The sequence below is a fragment of the Anomalospiza imberbis genome, chromosome 1 (genome assembly GCF_031753505.1).
Source record: "Anomalospiza imberbis isolate Cuckoo-Finch-1a 21T00152 chromosome 1, ASM3175350v1, whole genome shotgun sequence".
Taxonomy (NCBI): Eukaryota; Metazoa; Chordata; class Aves; order Passeriformes; family Viduidae; genus Anomalospiza; species Anomalospiza imberbis.
Window position 1 is genome coordinate 147,888,607 of NC_089681.1, and position 27,508 is coordinate 147,916,114.

General features: G+C 45.9%; 1 protein-coding gene across 3 annotated transcripts in view; it reads left to right on the forward strand.

The window, feature by feature from the left end:
- Window positions 1–27,508, forward strand: part of PLCD1 (phospholipase C delta 1) — a 55,226-nt gene that overhangs the window by 21,157 nt on the left and 6,561 nt on the right. For all 3 annotated transcript variants that reach the window (XM_068175558.1, XM_068175559.1, XM_068175556.1), the window contains exons 3-9: window positions 6,215–6,443; window positions 11,201–11,330; window positions 15,044–15,272; window positions 16,390–16,591; window positions 18,464–18,608; window positions 19,634–19,783; window positions 26,421–26,582. In XM_068175558.1, coding sequence (XP_068031659.1) covers window positions 6,215–6,443; window positions 11,201–11,330; window positions 15,044–15,272; window positions 16,390–16,591; window positions 18,464–18,608; window positions 19,634–19,783; window positions 26,421–26,582 — 1,247 coding nt within the window. The remainder of the gene's footprint in view (window positions 1–6,214; window positions 6,444–11,200; window positions 11,331–15,043; window positions 15,273–16,389; window positions 16,592–18,463; window positions 18,609–19,633; window positions 19,784–26,420; window positions 26,583–27,508) is intronic.

The following is a 27,508-nucleotide window of genomic DNA, read 5'->3' on the forward strand; positions in this document are numbered from 1 at the left end:
AAAGGCAGAAGGAAAAGGCTGAACGAGTCAATTAAGTTTAGGGGTGCTACAGTGGGGCCCCAGAGATGGTGCTTTGGTACCTCCTGCACTGTGTCTCTCCTGGAGGCTCAGGGAGGTGATGTTTTCCATGAGAGCCATGAAAAGCTTCACACACTGAACCAGGGATGATTCACTGGGGCTGCGTCGTTGAGTCACGAGCAGTGAAGTCAAGAGAGAACGTCAGGAGTTGTAGCTGAAATATTTCCATTTCTGGCCAAAAGCTTTACGTGAGAACTTCTGTTGTTGGATTTTTTTCTTTTTCTGTTTTTTGATTAAAATAATCAGTTTTTGGAGGTGAGCTAAACTCAGTTGCACTACTGAGTGTTGCAAGTGGTGACGGTATTATTACTTAAAGTCATGAAATTGGTCTTTTGATCTGATGATTAGTTATTCTCCCTATTAAAAATGCACAGAATTTGTTTCTGTTCTCTTATTTCTGGCACAGTTATAGGATATTTTTTGCTTGGTTTATGTTTATAGCCTAGTACCAGTGTTCAGCAGAAGACTTCTTCATTTGCTTTTGGCTTGCTGTGAAATTTATGAATATTCTTAAAATGCCATGCAGTGAACATATCATACCACTTTTGCAGAAGAATAAATTATTGTCTCCAATGAATTGACGTCCTGAACTCACTTGCAGAAGAACAGGAAGGATGTAATATGGCTTTGTGTTTGCTGGAGTCACGAAGCGAAAGCTTGAAATTGTTCCTGATAAGTGTCTAAAGTCAACAGAAACTCTCAGCAACCTGTGTGCACACAGCAGGTAGCTGGCTGCACCAACAGCTTCCTTCTGCAGTTTCTTGAGGAATCATTGCTTTCGTGGTCAGACATGTATTTATCCCTGGAAAAATATTTGCTGATGCGAATGCGTTATGCAAGGCGGCCGTCAGCTGTGAAAACAAAACTGTCTGTCTGTGGGTCTCATCAGTTTTTATCAAAATCAGTGAAGCCATCAAACACGTCATTTCAGATGCAGAGCTGCCTGTTTCTTCGATTGAGTTTTGAATCAGGCCACCGTGGGCGCCGCTGGGACAGTTTTCATCACAGGCAGCGCGCTGACAAATATTGACCTTATTCTCCGTAGCGTATGTTAAATGCAAAGGCAGAAGTGTTGAGAGGCTCAGATCCAAATTTAGCGGTGCTGTGATGGCAGGGGAAGTAGGAACTGGTCGCCAAAATAGTTTGCAGGGCCCTGGTTGTGTGGAAGGAATGTAAATAGAGATCATTCTCTTTGCTTCAGTGCCCCAAGCCATGATGGGTAGACTGAAAGACTGGGTAGAGACCTTATATGAAAGGCTATTTCCAAACAACCTGTAAAATTGCATGTGCAGTTGTTGTCAGCTGGTAAACACATGCGAGCAGTGAGGGCAGACTGCTGTGCAGCAGATCTCGAGGCAGAACAACCTGCTGAGCATGTCGGTGGAGGGGGAGAAAGGAATGGATGAGGAATCAGCAGCTGGGACCTGCCATAATTCACACACAGGGAGATGAAAGAGCAATGCAGGCAGGGCTGGGAGGGCACTTCGGGGCTCCTGCTGAACCCACCCGTGAGCCATTGTGTTGAAGTATCCCTCAGGGATGAGGGTGATGGGTAGCCTTTGGTATTCCCAGCCCGGGGGGCTGACAGTGCTCCAGCTCCCGCTGCTCATAGAGGTCCTGATCCCTTTGATCCCTCCCTGATCCCAAACGCCAGCTGGGGATTTGGCCATTAGCATCAGCCACCCCTGGTGAAACCGAAATCAGATGAACTGGGTGAAGCCAAAGCGAGGAGCAGCACATGGGGGCACGCTCGGCGTGTTGTGAAATCCATGTAGTGTCTCTGCAGGATGGTCCTGGGGTCAGGAGCCAGCTTTCATCTGCTCCTCACAAGATGCTGAGCCGAGGTGCAGCTGGTGAGGGTCTGGCCTCTCTGCAGATGTGCAGGATGGTGTGCGGGCTCTGTATGGCTGAGCACGTTTCTCATCTGCATTTCTTGACAGTAAACAGAAGTGACTAACTGAGCCAGTTAGAGTGGGATGGAGTAATTCAGTGTGACTGAGTGCCACATTGCACAGATCACCTGTTACTGACAGGGGGTGGGATAAGGAAGGGATCGGAGGAGTTCTTCTTGGACTAACTCAAGGAATGCTGTTTTGGTAGTGCTCATAGAGTGACCCTCCTCTCCCACTTCATCAGCAAAGGCACAAGAAAGGAGAAACACCTGCCAGTCCTTGTCCTTCACATTCTCAGTAGTTTGCAGCAGGTGCAGGTTCAGTTTCCTACTTTCTCTCTTGACAAAATGTCTCATCTCAAAGGGCTGCCTGTCAAGCAGGAGGGAAACACAGGGATTGTTGTCTGCCTTTGTTCCTCCTTTCCCTCTATTCCTTAGGATTAGCAAAGAGTCTACTGTTCATGCTCCCAGCACAGTCTGGACATTTCAATTGTGGAGCAGTGATGAGAGAGGAGATGGAGAGGCCAGGGCTCCTCTCTGACAAGTGCTTTCATCATTAGGAATGTTGTCAGGCTCATCCTTCTGGGTCTTCTACACCAGAATCATAGAGTTGCTTGGGTTGGAAGGGATCTTAAAGATCACCCAGCTGATTTCCTTTAAGAGGTGTTCCTTCTGCATGAGGAGCTGAGTTTACAAATGTAACATCAAGCTCCTTGAAAGCAATGAAGAGAGAAATCCAAATCAAGAGAGATACCCAAAATTTACATGTTGGTTGCTTGAAAATACCATGGGCTGTCAAAAGAATCCTGAGGGCCTGAGTCATCCCTGCCTGCTGATGCCAGGGCTAAAAGAGGAGAAGGGTGCTGGGCTGAAAATCAGCAAGGGAGAAGCACAAGAGCAGGAGCCAGTGATGAAAACTGAAAAGAGGGCTAGAAAGAAAGTTCTCAACATCTCCCTGAGAGTAGTTCAGCCAGGAGGAATTCCACTGGCTCCAGGGAAGGCTGCTGTATGTCCATGTCAGTGGGGAGCCTTTGGCTGGCTGAGCAGCATCCAGAGCAGCCAGGAAGGCTGACCAGGATGTAACCTGTGTGAGTCGGTGTCTGGAGGTCAGGAGGAACACAGGCTTCCCTGTGCTGCGCGTCATGTTTTGGGCTCTCTACAAACCACCTCTTCAGCAGACGAAAACACTCAGAAGTAGATGCAAACTTTCCAGATTCTCTTCTGCTTGCGGTTATCTCCCCGCTGTGGCGTGATGGGGAAGGAGCAGGGAGGCTGCAGGGAGCTGTGATTGATGGCTGTTTGCTGCGAGTGTTCCTCTGCTGTGAAACATCTCTGTGTCCCAGTTATTTTTGATTTCTCCTTGCAGATAGCTCAGCTGAGCACACAGTTTGGGACTCCTAATAGAGTACAGTCGCTGCCTGGGAGCAGCTGATAAAGTACTCATGCTGGGTTAAGATTTTCCAGAAAAGAGATAACTTTAGCAGATGGCTTGGGCTGAGTCCTTTGGCGTCAGTTTTTTTATTGATAGATGAAAACAGTACACACAACCAAGCTATGGAAAGCTATAAAAAGTGTCCTTCCTTACCCCACATTTTAACAGTTCCTGTGGTGATAGTTACTCTCCTTCTCTCTTGTGTGACTACAATAGACACCAGTCATGCTCTTCAGCCTTCCTTGGACCCTTTCTGTATTGAGGAGCTCTTTTATCTCCATCATCCTCTTCTCAGCACACCCTGAAAAGATCAAGGCAGCCCTTCCAGACACAGGTTTTCAATCTTTTTTTTCCTCCCACACAGCTCTCTTTTCCAGTGGATTCATGCAGCCACGTAATGGTTTCCAGAGAATCCATTCTAAATTTCCAATATTTAACATCAGATTTTCTGGTCCTGGAAACACGAGGCCATTGCCAACCCGAAGTTTAGGGATTGATTGCACAAGCAGACTAAGGAGCCATTCTGCAGGACAATAACTCTTGTGAGCCAAGCAGTGGTGAGCAGCTGGCAGGTGAAGAGGAATAACAGGATGATCCTTCCACTTCACTGCCATAAGCAGAAGAGATCTGGAGAGGAGGAGAATTCCATACTTAAGGACAGTCTGCATATGAGATGCCCAGCTTGCACTTCCTTTCTGGTCAAGGGTCCACTGTAGCCATGGATTAAGGGTATAACTTACCTTACCCTGAAATGTTTTGTTTGACTAGGACAGAACAGCTGTGTTCCAAAAGCTGCTTTATTTCCCCCTGGCTGTAAAAGAAACCTAAATAAACTTTAGACTTTTTGATTGAACTGAATCTGACCAAACATAATAAGATGCTTTACATTGAAGGTGAAGTTCCATTTTAGACACAACCACTATAATTTGAATAATGTCCTGGTTGAAGGGCAAGATCACCAGGAAGGCCCAGCTGTGGGGGAATTTCAGCCCTTTTTTTGTTTTGAAGCTGGTTTTAGTACTCAAACCCATAAACTTTCACTCGAAGGAGAATTGGCCAGATAATGTAATTCCACAGCAGCCCATCCCAACCCAACCTTTTCCTCCTCTCCCCTCAGCTGATCAACTGTTGGCCTTTACAAAGTGATAATCAAAGACCGCACAGAGATAACAGCTCATAATTGTCAGGGAGAAGCTTTGCCAGCTCCAGGGAGCTCCTCATGGTGTGTTCTTGTGTAGGAACCAAACCAGCAAAGTGCTGTGGAAGGTGTTTGACCACCCCAGCATCTGGTGAGAGCTTGAAGCAAATGTTAAGTGTTGCTTTTGGAAAGTCACTGATTTTTGAAGACTGAAATTTCGGATGCTTTGTTGCAGTTTGTTTTTTTTTTCCCCAGCAGCTGAGCATTATCATGATTGCTCTGGGAAAACAAAGAAAGTTTTCAAACCTCTAATGAGCATCTGATTTTGGATAATCCCCAGGCAGCCATGCAAAAAATGTGCAGGTGGCTACTGAGTTGGGTCTTTCTACAGTGTTGACTTTGAATGGACTGAGCATTTTAATGGTGAAATGGATGTTTAAAGGCAAGTTCCTCCTATTCAGCTAAACTTTGGGGGTATTTTGTACTCATGCACTGTTTTTTAACAAAGCTCCAGACCAGATTGCTCCAAGCCCTATCTAACAGGTCCTTGAACACTTCAGGGATGGGGCATCCACAACTCAGGGCAACCTGTGTTAGTGTTTTGTAGATGTATGAAGTGACCCATGAAAGACAAAAAGAGGCTGTGGGTGCTGCTGGGAGCTCACCTGATTTCAGCCCAGTTTGAGGGCACTGATTGCTCTCAAGAGCATTTTAGGGTTGTCTCTGTTACCTGTATTTGTTTAATCAAAGTCTCTTCATGCATTGCTCCTTCTGGATTGCCTTGTGTGTGCATTTTGCAAACTTGGAGCAACTTCAGGGTTCATTTCCACCAGCTGAAGAGCAGAGATGGAAGTGGGGAAGAATGATCTTGAAAACAGCGTTTTGATTTCTTACAGCAAGGAGGATAAATTCTACCCTTGACAGGGTTTTGGATGGAGTATGGGTGACACCAGACTGCTCTGAAGCTTTGGTCTTTGCCTCCTTAATTTGCACTACCATGACTGAGAGGAACAGATGAGATCTTAAACTTTACCTTCTCACTCTTTTTGCAACCTAAAGAAGGACAGTTTTGTTCCTTACCCTCCTCTTATTGAAGTCACCTCTTATTTTGCCCAGGGAGACTGTGGACTTCTCATCCCTGGAACTGTTGAGAGCCAGCTTGGAGCAACCTGATCTAGTGGAACGTGTCCCTGTCCATTTCAAGGGTTTGGAACTGGATGATCTTTAAGGTCCCTCCCAACCCAAACCATTCAGTGCTTTTAGGATTTTCCTGTGGGGTGATGTTCACAGGGAGTCACAGCTCCACTCTCCCCATTCTTGGGGGGAATGAGTAAAGGGATACTCAAGTCAGGGATGCTCCAAGGACTTGGAACCAAACTCTGGGCCGTGATTTGTGTCTCATGGACAGGACATCACAGTACCTATGGCATATTCTGTTTCTTTATTAAAGAAAGAACATGGAGAAAGAGGTTTTCTTTTTAAGATTTCTTGCTCTTTCTGGTCCTTTTGAGTTGAGTTTTCTTTAGTACCAAAGCTTGGGGAAGGGGGGAGAGGGAAGGGAACCCTCCAGAGGCTTCAGGAAGAGGAGAAAGTGTAGTTTTTTAATATCCCTCACCAAGTAGAGATAAGGCTGACTGAACCCCTGCTGACAGCAGGCTCTGCTTTCTTTCCACAGTCTCCATTGAAGATATCCGGGATGTGAGGTCAGGCCATAAAACAGAAGGTATGGAAAAATACGCCAAGGATGTCCCAGAGTATCGCTGCTTTTCCATCATCTTCAAAGACCAACGGAAAAACCTGGACCTCATTGCAAGTTCAGAGGATGATGCCAACCACTGGATTGCTGGCCTTGGGAAAATCATAGCCCACAGCAACTCCATGAACCAGAAACAGAAACTCCAACAGTATCCTTTGCCTTATAAAGTGATTAATCACGGACAAAGATGCACTTGTCTTTCCATGTGGGTGGGGATAGCAGACTAACCTCCTTTTTTCCCCTATTGGCCCTGGGCACTGGGTTTTCTCTTGCATTGATTTTGCACCCAGGCAAGCTCCCTGGTTTCCAATGCTTTTTCCCCCTGTTTTACAATGATACCAAGCAAGAGTGGAGTCAGGCTTAATGTGGCTCCTTAAGCGAAGAATTCCCTCTTTCATGGTGCTCCAGATAAAACAGTCATTTATTTTTTTGTGTTCTTCAGGGGTCTGTTTCACTTGCATTGCAGTAAACTCCAGGACAGGCACTTCTTGGCAAGGCATGAAAAGCCCGCTCTGTTTACCGTGTTTCTCAGTAATACAAGGAGAGGGAACTGATTCTGCTCTTCTCACTGCCAAATTTACTCCAGGGTAGCTCCACTGACTTGAGTGAAATTACTCCTTATTAGCCTCAGCATGGGAGGAAGTTTTGCCCTGAAAAAAAATCTGCAGTTGCTCTAGCGACAATGCAGATATCAGAATGGAAAAGGCACAGAGCAGGAAAGGAGAGTGAATTCATTATGAAGTGGAGAGGGGTTGGTTATTGGGTGAAATCCTGGTTCTGCTGAATTCACAGGGAATTTTCCCTGAGGCTGCATTTCACTCAGTAAGTTGCTTTGCAAACAGAGGTCTCATGTATAAAAAGAGAGGATATATGTGGGTGCAGTTTTGGATGGATTTGAACTATGACCATGACATCTGAAGCTGTTGGCTGATTCCACCCTGATTTGACAGAGCCACATTGACAGAGCCAGTAATTGTAAAATATTAGGGTCCTTTAAGCTTCCCAAAGGTAGATATTCAGCTATCAGAGAGGAAAACAGATATCACTCTTGGGGAGAGAAGGGCTGGGTGGGCTTCATGACTTGTTTGACACCAAACGCCAGAGAGGAGGGGAGATGAAAAATCCTCAGCTGGGAAAAATCACAAAGCTGGAGCTCAAGTCTGAGAAGGCACCAGGAAGTCTTGCCCTCAGTTAAGGCTTCACTCCATGTGGGTTCTCTGCTGGGTAATAATGTACTGATGGAGAAGGAGATGGTGCATAAATGCTGAGCTTTCATCAGGCTTTACTCTTCTGTGGATTCTCTGAAGTCTGAGAAGCATTTTCACAGCCACAGTGCTGTTCACTTAAAGGAATCAGACTCCATTAGTTCTGATGTGCCTGGGACGTCCTGTTTGTCTCTTGCATTACGAGTGTCTTTTTTGGATGGCTTTTCAAGCTCTACAGGGCTGTAAGGTCACTCCTCAGCCACCCCACAGTGTGTAGGGGAAAATCTGGGCTACAGAAAGTTGTCCCTGGAGCACATCAAGTTAAATATATTGCTGAAAAACTTGCCTGTAAGAAGATACAAGATTTTTAAGGGGGGGAAATAACAATGACATTTGCAAAGGAAGAAGGCTGTAAATTTCCAGCATGGAAAAGTGCCTTTCTGTCTTTGGAAAGCAGAATTGAAGCTAAATAGGGTGGGTAGGCAAACCATATTTCTGGAAGAGTAATTACTGTGCAGTGCTGGCTTCCAATCTGGGCTTGTCTCAGGCCATTTAACGTAACCTGGAATTACAGAACAGCATGATTTCTCATTTGAAATTTGATGATGTTTAATTAAAGCCTGGGATTTTAAATTTAGTCTGCCTTCCCTGGGTTTGCTTGGCAGCGTGGGCTTGCTCAGATCTTCCTTAAACCTCAGGAGTGTTCTCAGCATCTGTGAGCACAGAAGGGGAAGAGTCAGGACATGAGATGTGTTGTGTCCCCTGCCTGTCCCCCATGACTGGAGAATTGCCTTGCAGGGTATCTTTTTCAGCCTCCCAAAGCCTTGCAAAACAAGTAAGGAATGTGCAAGTTTTTGAAATCAAGGACTGAAAGCAAAAACTCTTCAAGTTTCAGATGGGGCTCGTTCAGTTTGGAATTCAGTGGAGTTGCCTGTGGTAGAAAGGGACTGGAATCAGTGTCTTCTGTATTTTTCCAGTCCTAAATTCCTACACAGATAAAACTCCCACATGCTTGATGAGCATGTCTGATGTTCTTATAGACAGAGTTCTGTTTTAATAAGCCTCAGATTCAACCTTGCAGCAGGCTGGCGTAGGTAGTTCAGCAAATATTGCAGGTATGTGTGCAGGGAAGACTTTAGACCAGAAAATACAGAGGACTTTTCATTTGAGCAGGGTGGCACTGTCTGCTTTGGTTCTGGGGTTTATGTGTGAGTTTTTCTTCTGGTTTGAAAGCACTTACCAGAAGTTCTGCAGCATTTCTGTTCTGAGCACAGTCATGGGATATCTGCCAGATAGAAACCAAAGAGGGATGACTGAAACTCATCCCTGGAGTTGGCACAGCCTTTAAAAACAAGAGGCAGGAGGCAGGCTCTCCCTGGATGCATACAGAAATGGGAGCAGCTGCTTCCTAGTGCACTCAGGCCCACAGAGGGGCAGGAGGTGAAAGGAAGACCCACAACCAGGACTGAAAAATGGTGTTTGTACCACATGAGAGGACTTTCAGTTGAAGTGTTTTGTTCATCCAGCTCCTCTAAGCTCTCCCAAAGCTGAGGGGATCCAGATGGATGGGGAGTTTGGGTATTTTGGGGCCAGAATGCTGCTATTTACTGAGATCTCAGTTATTTGTACTCTCCTTTTTCCCTCTTTGCTGCTTGCCCTTGCAGCAAGAGGACCCACTGTGTGTGCCTGGGCTCTTCTTGGGCTCTCTGATTTCCCTCCTGCATTTCTCAGCCTCCTGGGAAGGGCTCTAAGAGAAAAGCATCCTCCATTAACAGGTAGGACCTGGGCATATTCTTCTGCAGATGCATTTACTGCCCACATTTTGCCTTCCAGAGAGGACTTTGGGTATGTGCATGACCTCTGGGTGCTCATTATCAGAGGAAATAAAAAAAAAAAAAAAAAAGGTGTGTTTTTTGCAGTGGTCAGCACAAAACCAGTAGTTTCTATGCATAAAAGAGTAGTTTCTCTCCACCCCTACTGCTCACCTCTGGCTGTGGCAGACTGGATTTCCTCTTGGCTCACCAGAGTTGGGTGTTTCTCCTGCCTGTTGTTTTTAGGGAAGGCTGGGAAGGGGACACAAGGTGCAGGGTCAGGTGTGAGTGGGTGGCACCAGGGTGACAGTCTGACAGACCCTCTCTGGAGCAGAGCTGGTGGAGGGGGTGTTCTGCACCCCGGGGTGGGTGTGGTGTGCTCCCAGCACAGCATCCTCTGCTCATGGGAGCTTCATGACTCAAACTGGATTTTCTGGGAAGAATCAGTCCAAGCCAGACCCTGGTTCGGGGCTCTGGAGCGTCCTTGTGAAATGCAGCCTCTCTTTATTTTGGTTTCCATGTCTAAAGAAGGGGAATATTAATATTACCAGGCTGAGACGGATGTGGGGTGAGGTCATTGCTTAGCACCTGCCAAGATTTTTAAAGTCAGAAAGTTCAACTTTCCATGAGACAAACAATACTCACTAACAGTTTACACATATCTCCATCACTAGGAAATATTTCAGTGCAGGGGTAGCTCTGGTAAACACTGTTTCAGGGTTATGTTTAACAGCCCCTAAAGCTGTTAATGCCCTTTTCTGGGGTCATTTTGAAAGGCCCAGTTTAAATGTTACAGCACCATATGCCTCAGCTGGTATTTGCTGATTCTCAGCTTTACTCTGATTAGCATTCAGATTGAGCTTTTTTTTTTTTTTTTTGGAAGTTTTTCTGGAATGAGTTTGAAGCATTGTTTCCTATGTGAGACATGGAAGGTTATTATTGGAGATCAAATTCTTACTTTGGTCTTTTTTTTTCCTGTTGAAAAGTAGATATTTTTCTGGATGACCTTTCTTATTTGACAGTAAAGCTAATTGGACAGACAGTTCCATGATGCAAAAAGCATGGGGTTTTTTGGTGTTAAAAACTGCAATGTGTCTCAACTGTCTAACATGATTTTAGAGACTGAAAGAAAATGGAAGTCCCAGTTCAAATTATCTGACATCTCATTAAGAAGATCATTCTTGCAGCAGTTACTCCTGATCCATAGATACACTAAAGTGATTAAAACCCAAGCTCTTATGAAATATTATCACAGTACAGCACAGTAACAGACCCTGTGCATTTCATCAGGGGAAGAAGGCAAGACCCACAAAGTTTGGTTTGATTCCACTCACAACAAAATTCTTAGGAGATATAGGTAGAAATCCCTAAAAATATGCTGAAGGTGAGTTCAAAAATTATTATTGATACTTCTTCTGGAGTTCAGTGTTCACCACAACACACTGAATGTTGAACAAATCCATGACAATGAGTTCACCAAGCTTCTCTTGGGAGCTCTTTTCATTCTTTCCTTTATCCCTTTTTAACCACCTGGAGCAGAATGTACTTTCTGTCATAAAAGAGAAATCAAACTGTTTCTGGCTGCAGCCAGAAACTCCTACAGGGTAAAGAGAGCTGCTCTATCTTGGCCAGATGGTGAAAAGCTTCTCCCAGGTCGTGATCAGTTGTATCACAGCGCATTTTCCTTCTTCCACGGCACCATTGTGCTCTGTGGGAGCAGAAGGTGAGGTGGTGTCAGCTGCTCGGGGAGCCCACGCTGATTTACAGCAGCTGGAGAGGTGGCTCAGATCCTTTAGAAGAGGATTCCCCCCCTGCTATGTGCAGCAGAAGGTATTTAGGTGTTCAGGCTAGGCACTGACCTGGAAAGATTTCCTTACATCCCCCTGCAGCTGGATTCACACCTGCCTGAGGAAAGCTGACAAAAACAAAGACAACAAGATGAGCCTGAAAGAGCTCAAAGACTTCCTGAAAGAAGTCAACATTGAAGTCGATGACTACCATGCCAAGAAGATTTTCCAGGTAATGGGAGCAAGCAGAAAAAGGGTTTGCTGTTGGCTGAGGTCAAGGTGTCTCACAGCTTTCAGCTTGGGTTGGAGACCTCAAGTGAACTCCTGGCTTCTTTCCTTGTACCAAGGAAGGGCTCTCAGGTTTTGGTGCTCAGTAATTTATTGCTCAGAGTAATTGATTCCCACTAAGTTAGGCCAGCACAATGCTTTTGATGAGGGTATACTAAGATCTTTCTTCATAGTCAATGCCTAATTTTGCCACAAAGCAGAAAATGAGATGCAAACATAGATAATGCAAGAAAAAGGGAAACAAAGTTGATGTCCCAGGGATTTCAGGACTTTTGTTAGCCACAGCTGCATGCCAATGCCTAAGTTTGGCTGAATTTTGTTTGGATAAAATTGTGAACCCAGAACCTCGCCTTCTCAGACAAAGGCAGGGGGCAAAGTGACAGGTGTAAACAAACAAACAAAAAAATTGAAGTGCCAATTAAGAAAAAAGCCTTTCCAGATTCATGATAGATACACAGTGTTGCACCCAAGCCTGGACTAATCTGATTGATTTAATACTCCCAAGGCATATTTAATCTGGTCAGGGATGTACACTTCTAAATTCTCAAGATTCAGCTTGCTGGCTGAGCCTATCAGAAGATAAGAAAGGGATGAGAATTTCTCAGTTGTTAAGCTTTGGGTTTCTCTCTAGAGAATCCATCCTGCTGAGGGGAGATAAAACATCTGGATAATTTCCAGACTTCCATCCTGTCTGAATTAATGTGTGTGCAGTTTCAGAAGTGTTTTTTTCTGATCAGTAGGTGGTTTCTGATCAGTGGGCAGGAGTTCTGCTCCTCCATGTGAGCTGGCAGCCTTCCCCCAAAGGAGGTCCAAGTTTCCTTGTCTTTGCTTTATAGACATCTCTCTTTATAGACAGCTCCTCAGGAATCAGGGGGCAGGTCATCAGCACATCTTAAAGAATTTCAGCTCACAGAACATTCCAGTTGTACTGCCTGCTCTGTCTGGTGGATCCCATCCTTTATCCTTGCCCAGGAAGATCCTGGAAGAGTGGAAATAAGGCTGGGAATCCACGGATTGAGGTGCATGTCTCAACTGGAAGTAGTTGCCAACACTTCCTCTGCAGTCTGTGCAGGTGAAGCCAGTAAGGACCAGGGTGTGAATCTCCTCATCCTAAAGGATACATCTCACATACAGGAGATGAATCACTCCCACATCTTCACACATCAACAACCTGAAAAAACCACCCTTGGTTTGTTTTTTTTTTTTTTTTAATTTTACTTTCTTTTTATTTTAGAGGCACCTAAGTCTCCTCTTATTTAATGGACCTTTTCTACCGTCACAATAGTTAAAAGGGAGCTCTAGGAGAGGAAACTTGATTAAATTAATCCTTTTTGCTGAAAGACTCGGAGTAATTCCTAAACCTTGATTCAACCCGTGGAAATGCAGGGAGTTCGTTGAAGTACCATCATTAAGCAAGCAATTGTTAAGTTTCCCGTATAGCCACTGGAAAGAGAGGCTCTTTGGAGGTTAATTCAGATCTCCTGAGGGCTGATTTGCCTCCAGGAAGGGTCTGTGTTGCTCTTAAAGCAATTACATTTTCAGTTTGCATCCTGCCTCAGCTTAGATGGACTAGGGCATTACAGCCTATTGAAGGGTGATCTTTTCTGTCTCAGAGAGTTTTTCTTCCTTTAGTCACAGGAAGGAAGGGTGATCAGGGGCTCAAGTGGGGGCTGCAGGGCATGTTCTCACATTATTTTTGCCTCTCATCACGTGGCTCTGTGCCCACATTTAGGTTTGAGACACGGGAGTAAAACGTGTTGCAAAGCAACCAGAAATTATGCAAAGCTCCTGTCATTGCTCACTTCATTTCAACCTGAATATTCATTCTGATGCATCAGAAAGGTGTTTTTGCTGGCAGGCCAAGGGTCCTGCAGAAGTCATGGCTTGTGATGCGTACATGGGAGGTAAAACACAGTATTTTGGGTTGAGAGTCTCTTTCTAATTTGGACCTCTTGCAGCCAAAGCAGAAGTCACCCACTTTTATACCATGCATCTGATCTGTCCCGGAGTTTGACTCTGATTCCAGTGCTATTGCTTTGTTTTCATCACAGCCTTTAATGGCAACTAATGAATAAACTTCCCCAGGCACACCACTTAAAATGCCAGTTTTCTAGGAGGAATATCTTGTCATTTTCCCTGTCATGTCTTAAAGAAAAGAACATTTGTAATTCACAACATCCCTGCTGTCTCCACCAGCTGCTTTCCCTCTTTATATTCCTTTTGCAGTTGCTAAGCATCATGCTCAGCTTAGCTTGAGGGATCTGCCAGAGCCACAGCACAGGATCACAGACATGGAAGGCAGCGAGGAAAAGGCAGTTCTTGAACTCTCAAACCTATTTTGGAGTTGTTTGTAGTGCTGAGCGTGTCACAGGTTGTCCCATCCCTGAGATGAGCCTGTAGCTTCTACCCAGCAGGTTCTGAAGTCAGGACAAGTTGAACTCTTTTTTTCTGTCACTTCAGTTTGTGAAATGCTAGGCATTATGGTAATGTTCTTTGGTTTTATATCTGCTCCTTCAACAGATAGTGAAAGATTTGCAGGGCATGAAGGTCCCTCCTTATCATCTTGGGACACTGCCAAAGCCACTGTGGCCATTGCTGAGATCACTGGCAGAGCTAGGTTGAGATTAGTGTGATTACTGGTTAAACTAAGGCATTTTCATCATAAAAAAACAGGAAAATAGCTCTATCACAGGGGATCAAAGATGGAAAGCAGTTTAATTCCTCTGGTTTGACAAGTTGAAGAATTCTGCTAGGAGCAAACAACAAAATTAATATCAGGATTTGCTACAGAAAATAAAAAACATTGTTTCTGATGAAAAATTGAACCTGGGAGTATTTAAAATAAACTAGAAAAAATGTTATCGGAAAAGCTGTGTCCTTGATGAAGACATTAACATGTATCTCTCAAGCTCCCCATCTTTCATGGTCAATCAAGTCCTTGGCTGTGGTGCTCTGTCACAGATGGTATCTACTGGAAAAGTTCAAACCCCAGAGGAAGATGGAGAATCTGAATTACAGCTCCTTGTGGGAAGATTATATCTGATTTGAAATCTGTGGGGATTTTGTTACGTGGCAGGTTTTGGATGAGAATGGAAAATTTCCATGGAGAGGTGGATTTTTTCATGGCTAAACATGCACATCTTTAGCAGTTGTGGGGGTTTAAAGTTGTTTTTGATGGCATTTTTGCAAACAGCCCTATTGTGAGTCTTTATAGCCTCTTGAGGTCTGAGCCACTAAGGTCAAAGGAAGGGTTCTTTTCACTTAATTTCCTGGGTTTTTTGCTATACTTTCTATCATTATTTAATGGAGTCAGTTGTTTCCCTTTACTCCCCCTGAGATTAAGAATTACATTTCTTTTGACCCTTGATTTGTGCTTGGATCATTTTGAGCTGTCCCAAAGCACACCAAGTGCTGGAACTCAAGGCTGGTGCTTTTGAGCACACTGATAATGTATAAATACTAATAACTGGAACTGTTTTATGACTGTTGGCCTTGTCAATGAGAACCATTGTCATTGACCACGTGCTCCTCACTGGCTGGCCAGTAACTCTTTGCAATTATTTTGTGTTCTGCGTTGTGTAGCCCTGGTGCAGATTACGGCTGGCCTATGCCAGAAGGAAAGAAGGTTTTCACTCCTTCTCCCCTCTACGTTTACAGCACTGTGACAAGTCCAAAACAGAGGCTCTGGAGGATGATGAGATAGAGGAATTTTACAAGATACTGACAGAAAGGAAGGAAATAGACAGCATCTTCCAAATGTACTCGGACCCAGAAGGGTTCATGTCCTGCCAGAACCTGGTGAGGTTTCTCTATGAGGTGCAGCAGGAAGAAGATGCTGTTGTTGCTGCCCCTGCCTTAATTCAGAGATATGAGCCCAACGAAAGAGGTAGGTTGAAAACCCTGGCTGGTTTGCTTAAAAAATCTTGCTTTTTTGATGAACTATGAATTGCATTGCTGCTGCTTTTTTCCTGCAGTGATGTGCATTATTTTCTCCCCACAGCTGCTTCTAAAACACCGCTCTCCTAGGGGAACATTAACAACTCTAGGAGAGGAGAGGCTGGGAAATCTCTGGCTTCAGTTTTATTTTGGGTGCACTGAACAGCAGGAAAAAGGGATTGATACAGGTTTGACTAGAGCATGATGAAAATCTTGAGAGAAAGACTCAGATGGGTTATTCAGATGCCAAGATCTCATGTGGCTTTTCAAGGCCGATAATGTAACAATATTTGTGTTCTCCAGAAGCTGGAGTGGAGGCAGATGCCCTTGATGGTGGGCACCTGTAAAGCCATCTGCAGATGAGATCTCTGAGTAGAGGCCAAGGAGGTGACAGCTGTTTAGGAGGCAGACACTGAATGTCTGTCTGCTCAGACTGTGGGTGAATCATCAGTCTGGAGCACCTTGGAGGATGTGTTCCAAGAGCCAACTCAGAGTCATGGGCTGGTTTTCTACTATCCTGCTATTCCTTCAGGAGAGGGATGAGGCTTTGCAACTGTCAGGCTTTAGGATTAGACTGAGATCGAGTTCAGTCCCTCATAATGGGGAGTAATTTTGTATTTCATCTTTGCAAATCATGTCTTTCATTGGATAATCTAGACAGGATTTATCTGGCTGTGTTTAGACGTCTGACAGCTTCTCTGGGTTGGCGCAAAGAAACCTTGAAATGCTCAAACAGAGATTTTGTGCTGTAAATCTCTGGAGACAGATGAGGTAAGGTCTGTCTTTGACACTTTTAAGATGTTATCAAGGACAAGTAAAGTGTAATAAAAAGCCACGTAAGTGTCATAAAAAGCTGTACTTGGCAAGGGGCTTTAAAAGCATTTTCAGGCAGCTGAAGGTGTCATCCTTGTCTGGAGAGCATTGATGTCTTTGCTTTTACTGAATGCCTGGGGAGCACATTTTGCCTCTGGGATCTCCTGGAGAGCAGAGGCACCGTGGTGAAGGTGGTAGCATGACCTGGTGGCATCTCATTTTCAGTGTGGGGTTTTCTGTTTCTTACCTGGCAGCCAAGAGGGGCAACGCCATGACCAAGGATGGTTTCCTGATGTACCTCCTGTCAGATGAGGGGAACATATTCAACCCCTCCCACCGGAAAGTTTACCAGGACATGACCCAACCTCTCAGTCACTACTTGGTGTCATCCTCACACAACACCTATCTCATGGAAGACCAGATCACAGGGCCAAGCAGCACGGAGGCCTATATCAGGTAAAGAATGTGTGTGTTTGTGTGTGTTTGGGAGGTTAACCTCTTTCTTTCAGAAGACATGAGTGTCTGTGTTGATGGATGTAAGGGATCAAGAAGCAATCTTCCCCCAGACCAGGTAATATGGGCTGGCCCATGTTTCCTGGCTGATCTCTTTCCAAACCAGGTTGGCTGTGCCCTCCTTTTCACAGCTCTTTGACCTAGGTCTCATCTGGTGCTCACCTGAGCGTAGGATGTATAATTGCTATATTTGGAAGCAGCATAAAATATCTGCAGTCACATGGAGGCTGGATTGCAGCCCTCTGGCCTGGTGTTTTCAAAGCGTGATGCTGAGGGGGTGTCACATTCCCCAAAATATAACACAGGAGAATGCAAGGAGCTTACAAGATGGAAAGATTCCTGGGACAGAGCTGCAGGTCTGGGAGGAGCCAAAACGATTCATAGTGTCATGGGCTTATGCTCTGTACTGCTTTGGGAGAGGCAGGGACTGTCCCCACAACCATGCTGGGGTTTATTTTGGAGAGTCCTAGTTGGAGCAATCAAAAAAAAAAAAAAAAAAAGAGAGGTGGGATATGAGCAGGGTGAGTGATCGGGAGAACTTACACCTGGTGCCTTTTTAGCATCTCAGATATTCCCACAGCACCCCTGCGCAGAGCTTTAGGTGTTGCCCACGTCTGCCTTTAACAGCATCTCATGGCCAGATGGGTGCAGTGACCTTCAGTAGTTTGCACACCCACCTTGCATTACTCCTTGTTTTTATCAGATGAGACAGTGTTTCCTTGTGAGCCACTCAATGGCTGCAATTCTGCCTTGGTTTATGACTTACCTCATTCTCAGGAGCAACGGCTGACTGGAGTCACAAGGTCAAAAGTGTTGAGAGTGAAATCTGGCACAAGTTATTTCTCAGCAGCTCTTTGAATTCATCTTACAGAGTCTTAAAATTATAGATGTATGTTTGGGTTGCACCAAAAAAAAAAGAAATCCCATGATTCTGGAACAGGTTTCGCAGAGATGCTGTGGATGCTCCATCCCTGGAAGTGTTCAAGGCCAGATTGGACAGGGCTCTGAGCGACCTGGTCTAGTGGAAGCTGTCCCTTCCCTTGGCAGGGGGTGGAACTGGATGATCTTTAAGGTCCCTTCCAGCCCAAACCTTTCTGTGATTTTATTGCAATGAGTTAAAGGAATTGTGTGATCTGAAATATTTAGGGAATTACTGTAAAAGAGACGAGATCACCTCCTAGGTAGATGGGGGGGAATCTGCATTTGAAAATAAATTGAAATAGAAGCATGGCTATGTAGAGGTAGTAATTTCACATGGAAATTTGGTTAGACTTGGTTTAGGAAATTGGCCCTCAGCATCTCCTCAGCTATGGTGGAGTTCCCATAGCTCCCTCCCTCCCCTTCTCCTAGCTCTGAAGATTCATCCCTCATGTCATATCAGATGTAGATGAGGAAATCATGTAATCTAAGCTTTGTGACCTGGCTTCTAAGGCTGATTGTCATTCTTCTACTGCAGCCACTCTTGATTTTCTCTTCACCATCTCTGGGGAAAGACTTGGGGCACAGTCATAAGTGTCCTTTCTCATCTGACACTCACTATGTCTTATTCTTTGGATAATTCTACCTTGGACTTCACTACCTTATTTCTCAGATCCTTCTGTGCTTTCCTTGCTCAACCTTGAGCTCTCTTTGCTGACACTGATTGCACCTGATCCCATCCTTTATCTGATTTCCTGTTTTTTCCAAGCTCCTTTCTTCTCCCTTGCTCCTGAACTTCCTTCTAGTCTTCCCAGGCAGCACCTGTGCCTGATGTACCCTCACTTGGAGATGGAGCAGAAGGTGTAGAACCCAACCAGGTCCCTTCTTTGTTTCCAGAGCCCTGACCAAAGGCTGTCGCTGTGTGGAGCTGGATTGCTGGGATGGCCCCAACTCAGAGCCTGTCATTTATCACGGCTACACTCTCACCTCCAAGATCCTCTTCAGCGATGTCATTAAGGCCATCAAGAACTATGCATTCAAAGTAAGGATGAGGGACTTTTTCTCATGTTGCACAACCCAGGACTGGCAGTAGAGCTCTTCCCTCCCAGCAGAGAGCAGAAGCAATGACAGCTGCACCTCATGGGGACAAGATGTGTCCTTCTGTCAGAGCATCCATGCTCTGCTTCCGCCAGAGATCCATCCCTGGGGGTTGCTGCACAGGGAGAGCACCGTCTGCGGATGAGTTTGAACCTGTGCCAGCACAGCTGCGTCCTGGACCCCACTACAATGAAAATGATTCTCGTAATCTTGAGCATACCTGGTGGGAAACGCCAGCAAGCCCATGATTCGTGTGGCTTTGATGTCTCAGGGTCTGTTTCTTGTTTAGAGGAACCCAAGTGCATGTTTTGGATGTGAAGGACTGTTTTTATTCAGCTTTGAAAGGGATGAACAGGGCTGGAGTCTTGTACGGCACCAGGCTTCAGAAAATCTTAGGTCTGTCCAGACTCACTGGACTCTGCTGCTTTCCTTCAGTGCACTTGGGAGCTGGTGCCAAGCTTTGTTTGGGGCCATAAAGGAGTGACAATGACAATAACGACAATGTCTTCAGCACACAAAATGATATGGGGGGCACAGGGAACCAGATCAAGCCTATGAAGGAATGGAGGAAGGATTGATATCACTCAAGGGTTTGAGCAAACCCTGTGATTTCAAAGCCCCCTTCCCAGTCCTTCCTCTGAAGGTGAGTAGGAAGGCTCTGGCCCACAGTGCAAGCAGAGAATAGAGGCACAGGGAGTGCCCCAGAAAGTCGGTGAGAGGCAATCCTGACCCATCCTGGTGCCTTCTCCATTGGACCATCATCTCTGGAAGGCATCAGCACAGGTCTGAGTTAACTACTGCACGGTTAAACTTTTAACAAATTCCATTTTTAACAAATCCTTGCTCTGGGAGAACATCAGCCCCTCCTGTTGACACACTCATTCCCAGAGAAATGGAGTTCATACCAATTGCTGTAGACTGGTGAAAGCACAGAGTTCACTGATGGTGTGTGTTGCTGTCTTGTTCCAGACCTCGCCATACCCCGTCATCATCTCCCTGGAGAACCACTGCAGCGTGGACCAGCAGAAGGTCATGGCCCAGCACATGACCACCATCCTGCAGGACATGCTCTTGGTTGCCCCAGTCGATGGAAACAAATCCCAGTTCCCCTCCCCAGAGGTAAGCAAGGCCACTCCAGCACTTCCTGCCTTCTGAGGGTTGGACAAGAGGGAAGTTTTTCTTCTTGCTGAGTGCGAAGCTCAAAACTCAAGGGGAAAACCACTGCAAGGAGCCTGAAGGTGTGTTAAACACAAAGTGTCCGGCCAGTGAGAGTGTCCTGGGGGAGCCACTGGGAATGGCCTGGCTTGGTGGGGATGGAGATGTCCATGGAGGAAAAAGGGAAGCAGGAGGCTGCCTAGAGATGCCCCTTTTATTCCCAGGAATCAGGGCAGCTGACAGGCTGGGAGCTGAGCCCTGGCCTTGCAAGAGGAAAGAGATACACAGCACTCAACGGTGGTTCACCACTAGAAATCATTAGAAATCGTTAGCTGACAACAAAAACTGGAAATGGAATCTTGATATGAAAAATATGTCTCCAAAACAGGAGCCAAAAGGAAACATTAATCTTTTTCCACCCATGTGGTTTGTGCTTGCTTTCTGTCTTTATTTCTGTTTTTCTTAGCACTTTGCAGGAGCAGACTCCTGTACGGTTAGCTGCAGTTCCCTTTAAATCGCATTTCTTTGCTCATTCTCCAAAAATTAGATGAACATGCCTAGTCAGAGCTGGGAGGAGTTTGTGGGTGAGATAAAGCTGGCAGTCAGCAGGGGAGAAAGGAGAGGAAAACAATCCGCCCAGAATATCTTCTATATTAGTTCTCCCTCTTCCTTTATCTGCTTTCCCTTTCTGACTTTCCCCTTTTGTTTGGGAATGTCATGCCTCGTTTGATACAATGCCTGGCACAGAGGGAAGCTGCTCTGGGCTGGTCTCTAAGCACCAGGGCAATAAATTAGGATGAATTGTAATTTTTACTGCTGCTGCTTCAGCAGGACCTTGGCTCTGGCACAGACAAGGTGCCTCCACTGGGAGAAGTGACTCTCCCAGGGCGAGGACACTCCCAGCACAGAGATCAATCTTTGCAGGCACTTACTGAGTTGGAAAAATATGTCTTCAGTGTCCCCTCCTGACTTGTTATTTATCCTGGTGCAGGATCAGGAAAACTGCTGATGGCTTTTCAGCTGATGGCAATGATATGATGAAAGAAAGGAGAAACACCAAGCAAAGCAGTGTGTGATTTGTGAGTGGAAGGAGATGACCCCAACTTCCCAAAGATGTTATTTCCATGCCTGTGCTCATCTAACCTGCTGATTTTGATTGCCAAAAAGACACTTGGCCCCTGCTGAACACAATGCCCAGATCTACCCTAGGGGATGGATTTGGGCTGATGTGCTCTATTGCAGGGATTGATCCGTTTAGTTTAAACAGAGAAAAATTGCCAATGCTGAAACACCTCTCCTTTTCCTTCTGGTACTTTTCCTCTGCTTTCCTGCTTTTTGAAGTAGGACAGTGCAAAGGGCTGAAATGTTGATTTTTTTCGAGTGTAAAATAGATTGAAACTGAAACATGAGGGAAAAACAAACAAACAAACAAACCAGGAACCTCTTGGCTTCTCTCCCCCTTGTTGACATGAGGAAACCAGGGACAACAAGGTATTTTTTATATCAGGAAAAGGGTGGGATCTGCCACTGGGCAAAGGGCTGGAGGCTATAAACATAAACAGTCGAAGGATTGCTGCCGATTGTGTCAGCAGGGCAAGGTTAGTAATTAAAGGAAGATTGACACACGGTTTGGATTTGTGCTAACGATTCACACCACAGCCCCGGGGCAGGAATCTGATTTATTCGGCTCCATTCAGGAGCAGTGGTGGGCTACACAGATTATCTAAATATCTCCCCCAAGCTGCTGTCTTTAGGTCCCAATAGTGAATTAAAGGCTGTTGGATGAAAGGCCAAAAAAACACATAAAGGCTCCAGGCAGCACCAGGGTTGTAGGGAGGAGCTGATCCTGGTGCTCTGATCCTCTGCTGCTGGTGGGTTCTTACCCTTCTGTCCCATCCCTGCCAGGGTTCTGCCAGGCCCCTTGGCCCTGTCCCTACATCCCAGCTAGAAATGCTGCAAATTCACAGTCCTAGAAGGAGACTAAAACTGCTCCCAGTGTTGGAACTATTCAGTGTATCCAGTGTGTCTGAAACCCCTACAGTTCTTTGTTCCTGGAATTCCTCGTTTATGAGGACAGTGCCTTTGGGCATTACCCACACATTTCGTGTCAATGTGGCCTCAGATCCATCTGCACATCTCTCTTTCTCCAACCTTAGCCAAGCTTGTGTCAGTCTTGTCTGCAGTGCATCTTCTTGCCTGAAGTTCTTGATCTGAGTTTCCTTCAATGCTCCAAAACCTCCTTCAGTAACGTGTTTCTTCCCCTTTCCTGGAGACTCTCGTCATCCTCTGGTGCCACTCCTTGCTGGTGCGACACTTCAGTTTGCAGCTGAAGGACGTGCACAGATGGAGATGTGACACCAGTTAGTGCATCTGATCTGCACATCTCCTCATGAATGGGAACATGTTATTCCTCACAGCTTCCAGAAGTCTGCAGAGGGGCATATCCTCATCCTGAGAGTGGGATGTGTGTCAGGAGGCAGTGCTCAGACCCTGTGTATCCATGTACCTGAGCACTTCACTTAGGGCTCCTTTGGAGAAACAGTCAGAGGAGTTGGAGGTGTGGTCCACCTCCTCCCAGTGTTTGTCCAAACAGAGGAGGAATCACACCCTGGGAGTGTTTGGTTTTCTCTGTTGACTCTAAAGGAGGTGTTGAAGCCACAGAAAGTTTGTTGAGATGGATCACTTTACAAATCTTCCATTCCCACTGAGATGAAAACGAGTTCAGACCTTGCTGTGGCTCTCAGGTTGCTCCTAGGGGCTGGAAGCTTTCAGGTAGGATAAACCTGTGTATGCAGATCTTTTAAAATCCTCTGCTCATTACAGCTCTGCTGTTTCTGATAAAATCAGTGCTTTCCTTTAAGATGGTTTCCTTATCCCAGTGTCAGAACCATTTCATCTGCACAGCTGAGCTTGTTCAGGTGGGAGAGCAGATGAGCTCCACTTCAGGGGGACTAAGGAATGCCATTTATAGGGCATGTGAAGAAGGACAAGTGTTGCATCTGTTCCAGCAGCCACTCCACTGTGTGCTCTCAGTGGAGTCCAATGTCCTTGTAGCCTTTCCTGAGGTTGTACTCCACCTTGGGCTTCTCACAGACAGTTGGAATGGCTTTATGGTCTACATGGAGAACATTTACTGAGTATTTCAGTTATTGCTTCCTCCTAAGACAAGGGATCTGCTCAACAGAGCTGAACTGATGTGCTGAGTGTCTTTTGCCTCAGGCTAGAAATATTTAATATCACATGAAGGGGAATCAGGAGAGACTGAGCAAGGGCACATGCGTGTTTGTGACTGTCTATATCAGCTTATTTAAAACCTCAGTAAAGAACATAAACTCTCAAGATTTAGGACTTTGCTTCCTCTGCAGGGGGGATTCATGGCAATGCTACTACAGGATAGCACCTTTTGCAGGAAATGGGGATGAAAATGCCTCTCTTTGGGGTGAGTCTCACCCTTTCTTCTGACAAATAATAAATGGATCTCCTCTGAGTTAGGTGGCACATGGCCTGCTCTCCCTTGTAGGTGTAGGAGCAGTGTCCTGTGCCCATGGGGAGCATCTGTACCATATCCAAGGTTTCCCAGAGGAACCACAGGCTAGATAGGATAACAGCAGCACTGAGGACCTGCTGCTGGCAGCTCTGGAATGGGTTGTGGTGAGGAGACACAGTGGAGGCTGTGTTGCTGTGCCTTCCCTCTTGATGTTCTTCAGCCATGTAGGATTGGTCTGTGCCAGGAACTGCACCTCCCACTTGCTGTGCAGGCTGAATGGGAGTGATGCTGAGAAGGCTGACCTGGAACAGAGGCTGGACAGAGCTAAAGAATAAAGTAGGGATTTATTAAAAGGCCTCAATGGATCCACCTTGGGCAGCACAAGAGCCCAGTCAGGGCTGCACCCAAGATGAACCAAAATGGTCCCAAAATGGTCCCAAAATGCATGACCGCTCCCGGGGGCTCTCACTGTGATCAGCTCTGCTCCATTGGCACATTGGAGTTCATTGTCCCATTCCAGCTTTAGCCCATGCAGTCCCATGGGCTCTCCAGCCCACGTTGTTTGTGCTCTTGGGCCTGAGATTTGGATCATTTGTCCTTGGTCCCCAGATGGAGAAGGAATTGTTTTGTCTCCCTGCTCTTTGAAGAGAGCTCACCATCCCCTAATATGAAGCTCAGAAGTACACACTAAAGCAGCACAGAATGTGAAAAATATAAAAGCTCAAACCTGAGGGATCACTCCTTACTGTCCCCAGTGCAATCCTTCCAGGTTTGTCCATCCCAAGTGCTGAGCAGAGCCTAAAGGCTCACACAGAACTGGATTTTTTGGTGGAAGAGCAGTGTAGAGCTGGGTGTTGAGGCAGGAGGGTGGGAAGGGACATGAGAGCAGCAGGCTGAAGTCAGGCTCTGAAGATGAGCCGGCTCATCTCCCAGCCATGGATGTGAAGAAGCAGAGCACAGCCCTGCCTGGAAGGCTGGGAGGATGGTCTGGGGATGGGGGGGAGGATATTGCTGTGCTCTGACTGCTCCTTTGAGTGCAGCTTTTGAGTGACTGGGAAAGTGCCCCAGTGTAAACAGCTCATTTGTGGTAGCTGAATTAAAATGCTCTCGGCTGCTGCCTCAGGTGCCAGTGTTGGATTTCTGCTCAAACCCAGCTTCATCCACAGCTTTGCCAGGTGGTGAGGAGTGGGGCTGGTCTCTATAAAAATGTGATGCGATTTGCTTGAACCCACAAAGGGTGCAAAGGGGGAATGGTGGCCTTTGAATATGCCTGTGTTGTTTTATAAAAGATTCTTGGTTTTTCACAGTCCTGTCATTTGAATGTGGTGGGGTTTTGTTGCTTTTGCTGTTGCAGAAAAGGTAAATATAGGGTGTTGCTGAGGAAAAGGGAACGTGCTACACAGACTGAGGGGCTGTGCTGGCTAATTCCAAGATAGCACTTTTCTGGAATAACTCTGGAATAACAAAGGCCAGGAGTACCAAACACATCCAGGTGGCAGCAAATCTCCTGTTCCTCAAAGCTGCCAGGCCTAGTGGTGCTCTTGATTCTAAGGCATAACCCACACACCTGGAGATCACCCCCAGTCACCTTTTCCAATGCTTCACCCTGTCCCAAGCATTTCTGCTGCCTTGTTTGGGCTCTAAGTCATCCCTGTCCAGGCTCCAGCCTTCCCCCCACAGCCAGGGCCTGTGCAAAGGATGCATCAGTGGTGAGGGGTTGGGGATTCTTTGGTTTTTTTTTTTTGCCAAGGTCAGGATTAAATGTGTGAGATGGTATTTCTTGTTCAGACTCAGATGTTTATTAGTTCTTATCTCTGTCACAGTCTCACAAACCCTGACTTCTACAGCACTTCACTCTAACAAGCTAAACATGGAGCCTCATCCCTCTCTCTACAAGGCCTTTTAGGGATAAACTGTCCAATTAAGAAATGAAACCTAAATTATTTTTACTTTTAACCCAATAACCAACCACCCATGCCTGCAATGGGGACTTTTTTATCCAATTACACAAAACCACCCAAACCCATGGAAAAGAAGGTGAAGAAGAAGGAGCAGCCTCTGCCCTAAAACCTCTATCTTAGTTTATATATACTACTATTTTCTAAACCCTTAAACTCTTAAGTTTCCCACCCTGTGATATCACACACTTCTATTCAAACTCCACCCCCACAATCCCAGTTCTGTCATTCCATTTTGGAAGCTTCTCCACGGCCTCAGGTCAATGCAGTGTTCTCTTGGGGGTCAGTGGCTGTCAGCACAGAAAGTCTGAAATTCTCAGCATCCAGGGTTCCAACAAGGGGTTTCATGTGAACCTTGAAAGAGGCTGGAGAGAATTGATTCAGCACAGAGAAGGTGCTCCCTGGACTCCCTCTGCACCCAGCTGTTGGTTGTGCTCAGTGTTGTACCATCAGAGCAGTGGCAGGAGAAGCTGTTCCCTGAAGAGGAGGTGGCTTTGGAGAGGGTCTGGGAAATCCTCCTGAGGCTGTCAGCACCCTAAGGCTTCACCTGCAAAATGCCAAATGTATTAAAATTCCATGTCTGCTGTGCATGAGGCACCTGTCCAGAGTTTACTGGAGCTCTGTGCCCATTAAAATGTCTGTGGAGCAGAGGCTGCACTGCCTCAGTCCCTGCTTGGATCTCAGACAGTTTCCAGAGTTGTGCACAGGTCTATAACCACACACTGCAGAGCAAGGGGTGCATTAAATATCAGGCCACACAGAGGGGCAAAAATTGTGCCACAAATTTCTTCCAGCAGCCCGGACCTCCAGGCTCAGCCTTGTTTGTTGAGCAACATTTCAGACTTGGGGGGAAAAAGGAATATATTTTAATTGTCTTTGCCAGCACAACTGTTTAAGTTGTCTGGTTGAGGGGATGGTCAGCTCTATGGCAGAGGGGAATCACTGGGCTCTCTGGGGTTTTCAGACTCATGGCTTGTGGTCTCAGAGGCTGGGCAGGGCCCCAGTGTAAAAACAGACTTATTTTTACCTGTGTCTCTGGGATATAACCAGTCACTGATGCAACTGTAAAAGCACTGGTTACAGCTGAGGGGCTTTTTCAGGGTGGGCCAGAACCTTCTCTAACCACCAGGTATTTTGTCCACTTCTCCTTGTGCAGCAATTGAAAGGGAAGATCCTAGTGAAAGGCAAGAAGCTGAGCAGGCAGGAGGACCCCATCAATGGGAACAACAACCTGGAGGCTGAGGATGTCTCTGATGAAGATGAAGCAGCTGAAATTGAAGATGAATCTGTGAAGACCAAGGTAGAGCAGAAAGGAAAGGTAAGTGAAAGAAGAAATCACTGAGAAATCACTTTTTAGGTGGGTTTTGTACCACACCTAAAGAAATAAAGAAAGAAAAGCAGTTGAAATACAATTTTTCATGTGTTCCCAGCCAAGACAGATCTCAGAGTGGTTTCAGATACTCAGCTGGGTTGAAAGGGTGAATTGTTGAAATTGCTGGGGCTGAGGATCCTGATGCTTGCCCAGCTTAATGATCTCTGTCCCAAGCACAAGCAGAGATCTTGCAGAGCCAGCCGAGCAAAAAGCTTGGCTTCTTTCTCTAAAATGAGACTGGAGGACCTTGCAGCAAGGACAGACCACGTAGCAATTATGGAAGCAGTGGAAGGACACATGTTCAATCTCTGTCTTATTTCCAGAAAGCTGTTTGTCATGGGACTGTCATGACTTTGGCTTTTACGGTCACATTTTGGGATATGCCTGCAGCCTCACTGGCTGTTTGTTTCGGACCTGGAGGAGGGAGGGAGGGAAGATCTATGGGGAAGGGGTAGCTAGTTACTAAAGCAATTTGTATGATGATTTCTGGAAGGAAAAGGCTGGCCTTTACACTAGTGTTCTGCCCCATCATGTGAGGAAATGGATTTTTCCAGTGTGCAGGTCCTTGTGAAGCCCATATCCCTCACAGGGTGGCTTCATAGGTGACACAGACACATTCAGCCCCACTGATGGCAAAGCTCTTGGTGTTACCTCTGTATCAGGACTGATCTATATTTCTCTTTCATGAGCTGCTCCCTCTTTGCAGGTCTTAATTATTTCTCTGATCTCTAGTCAATAATGTGTACATTATTTTGACATTCTGACATGTTTTGATTTTCTTTTCGTGCCCCTGATGGGAGATGGGGACTCTCACTTGCACCAATAAATGTGGCTGTGGAGTTGGAGTCATCAAAGCATTGTAACAACTTCCT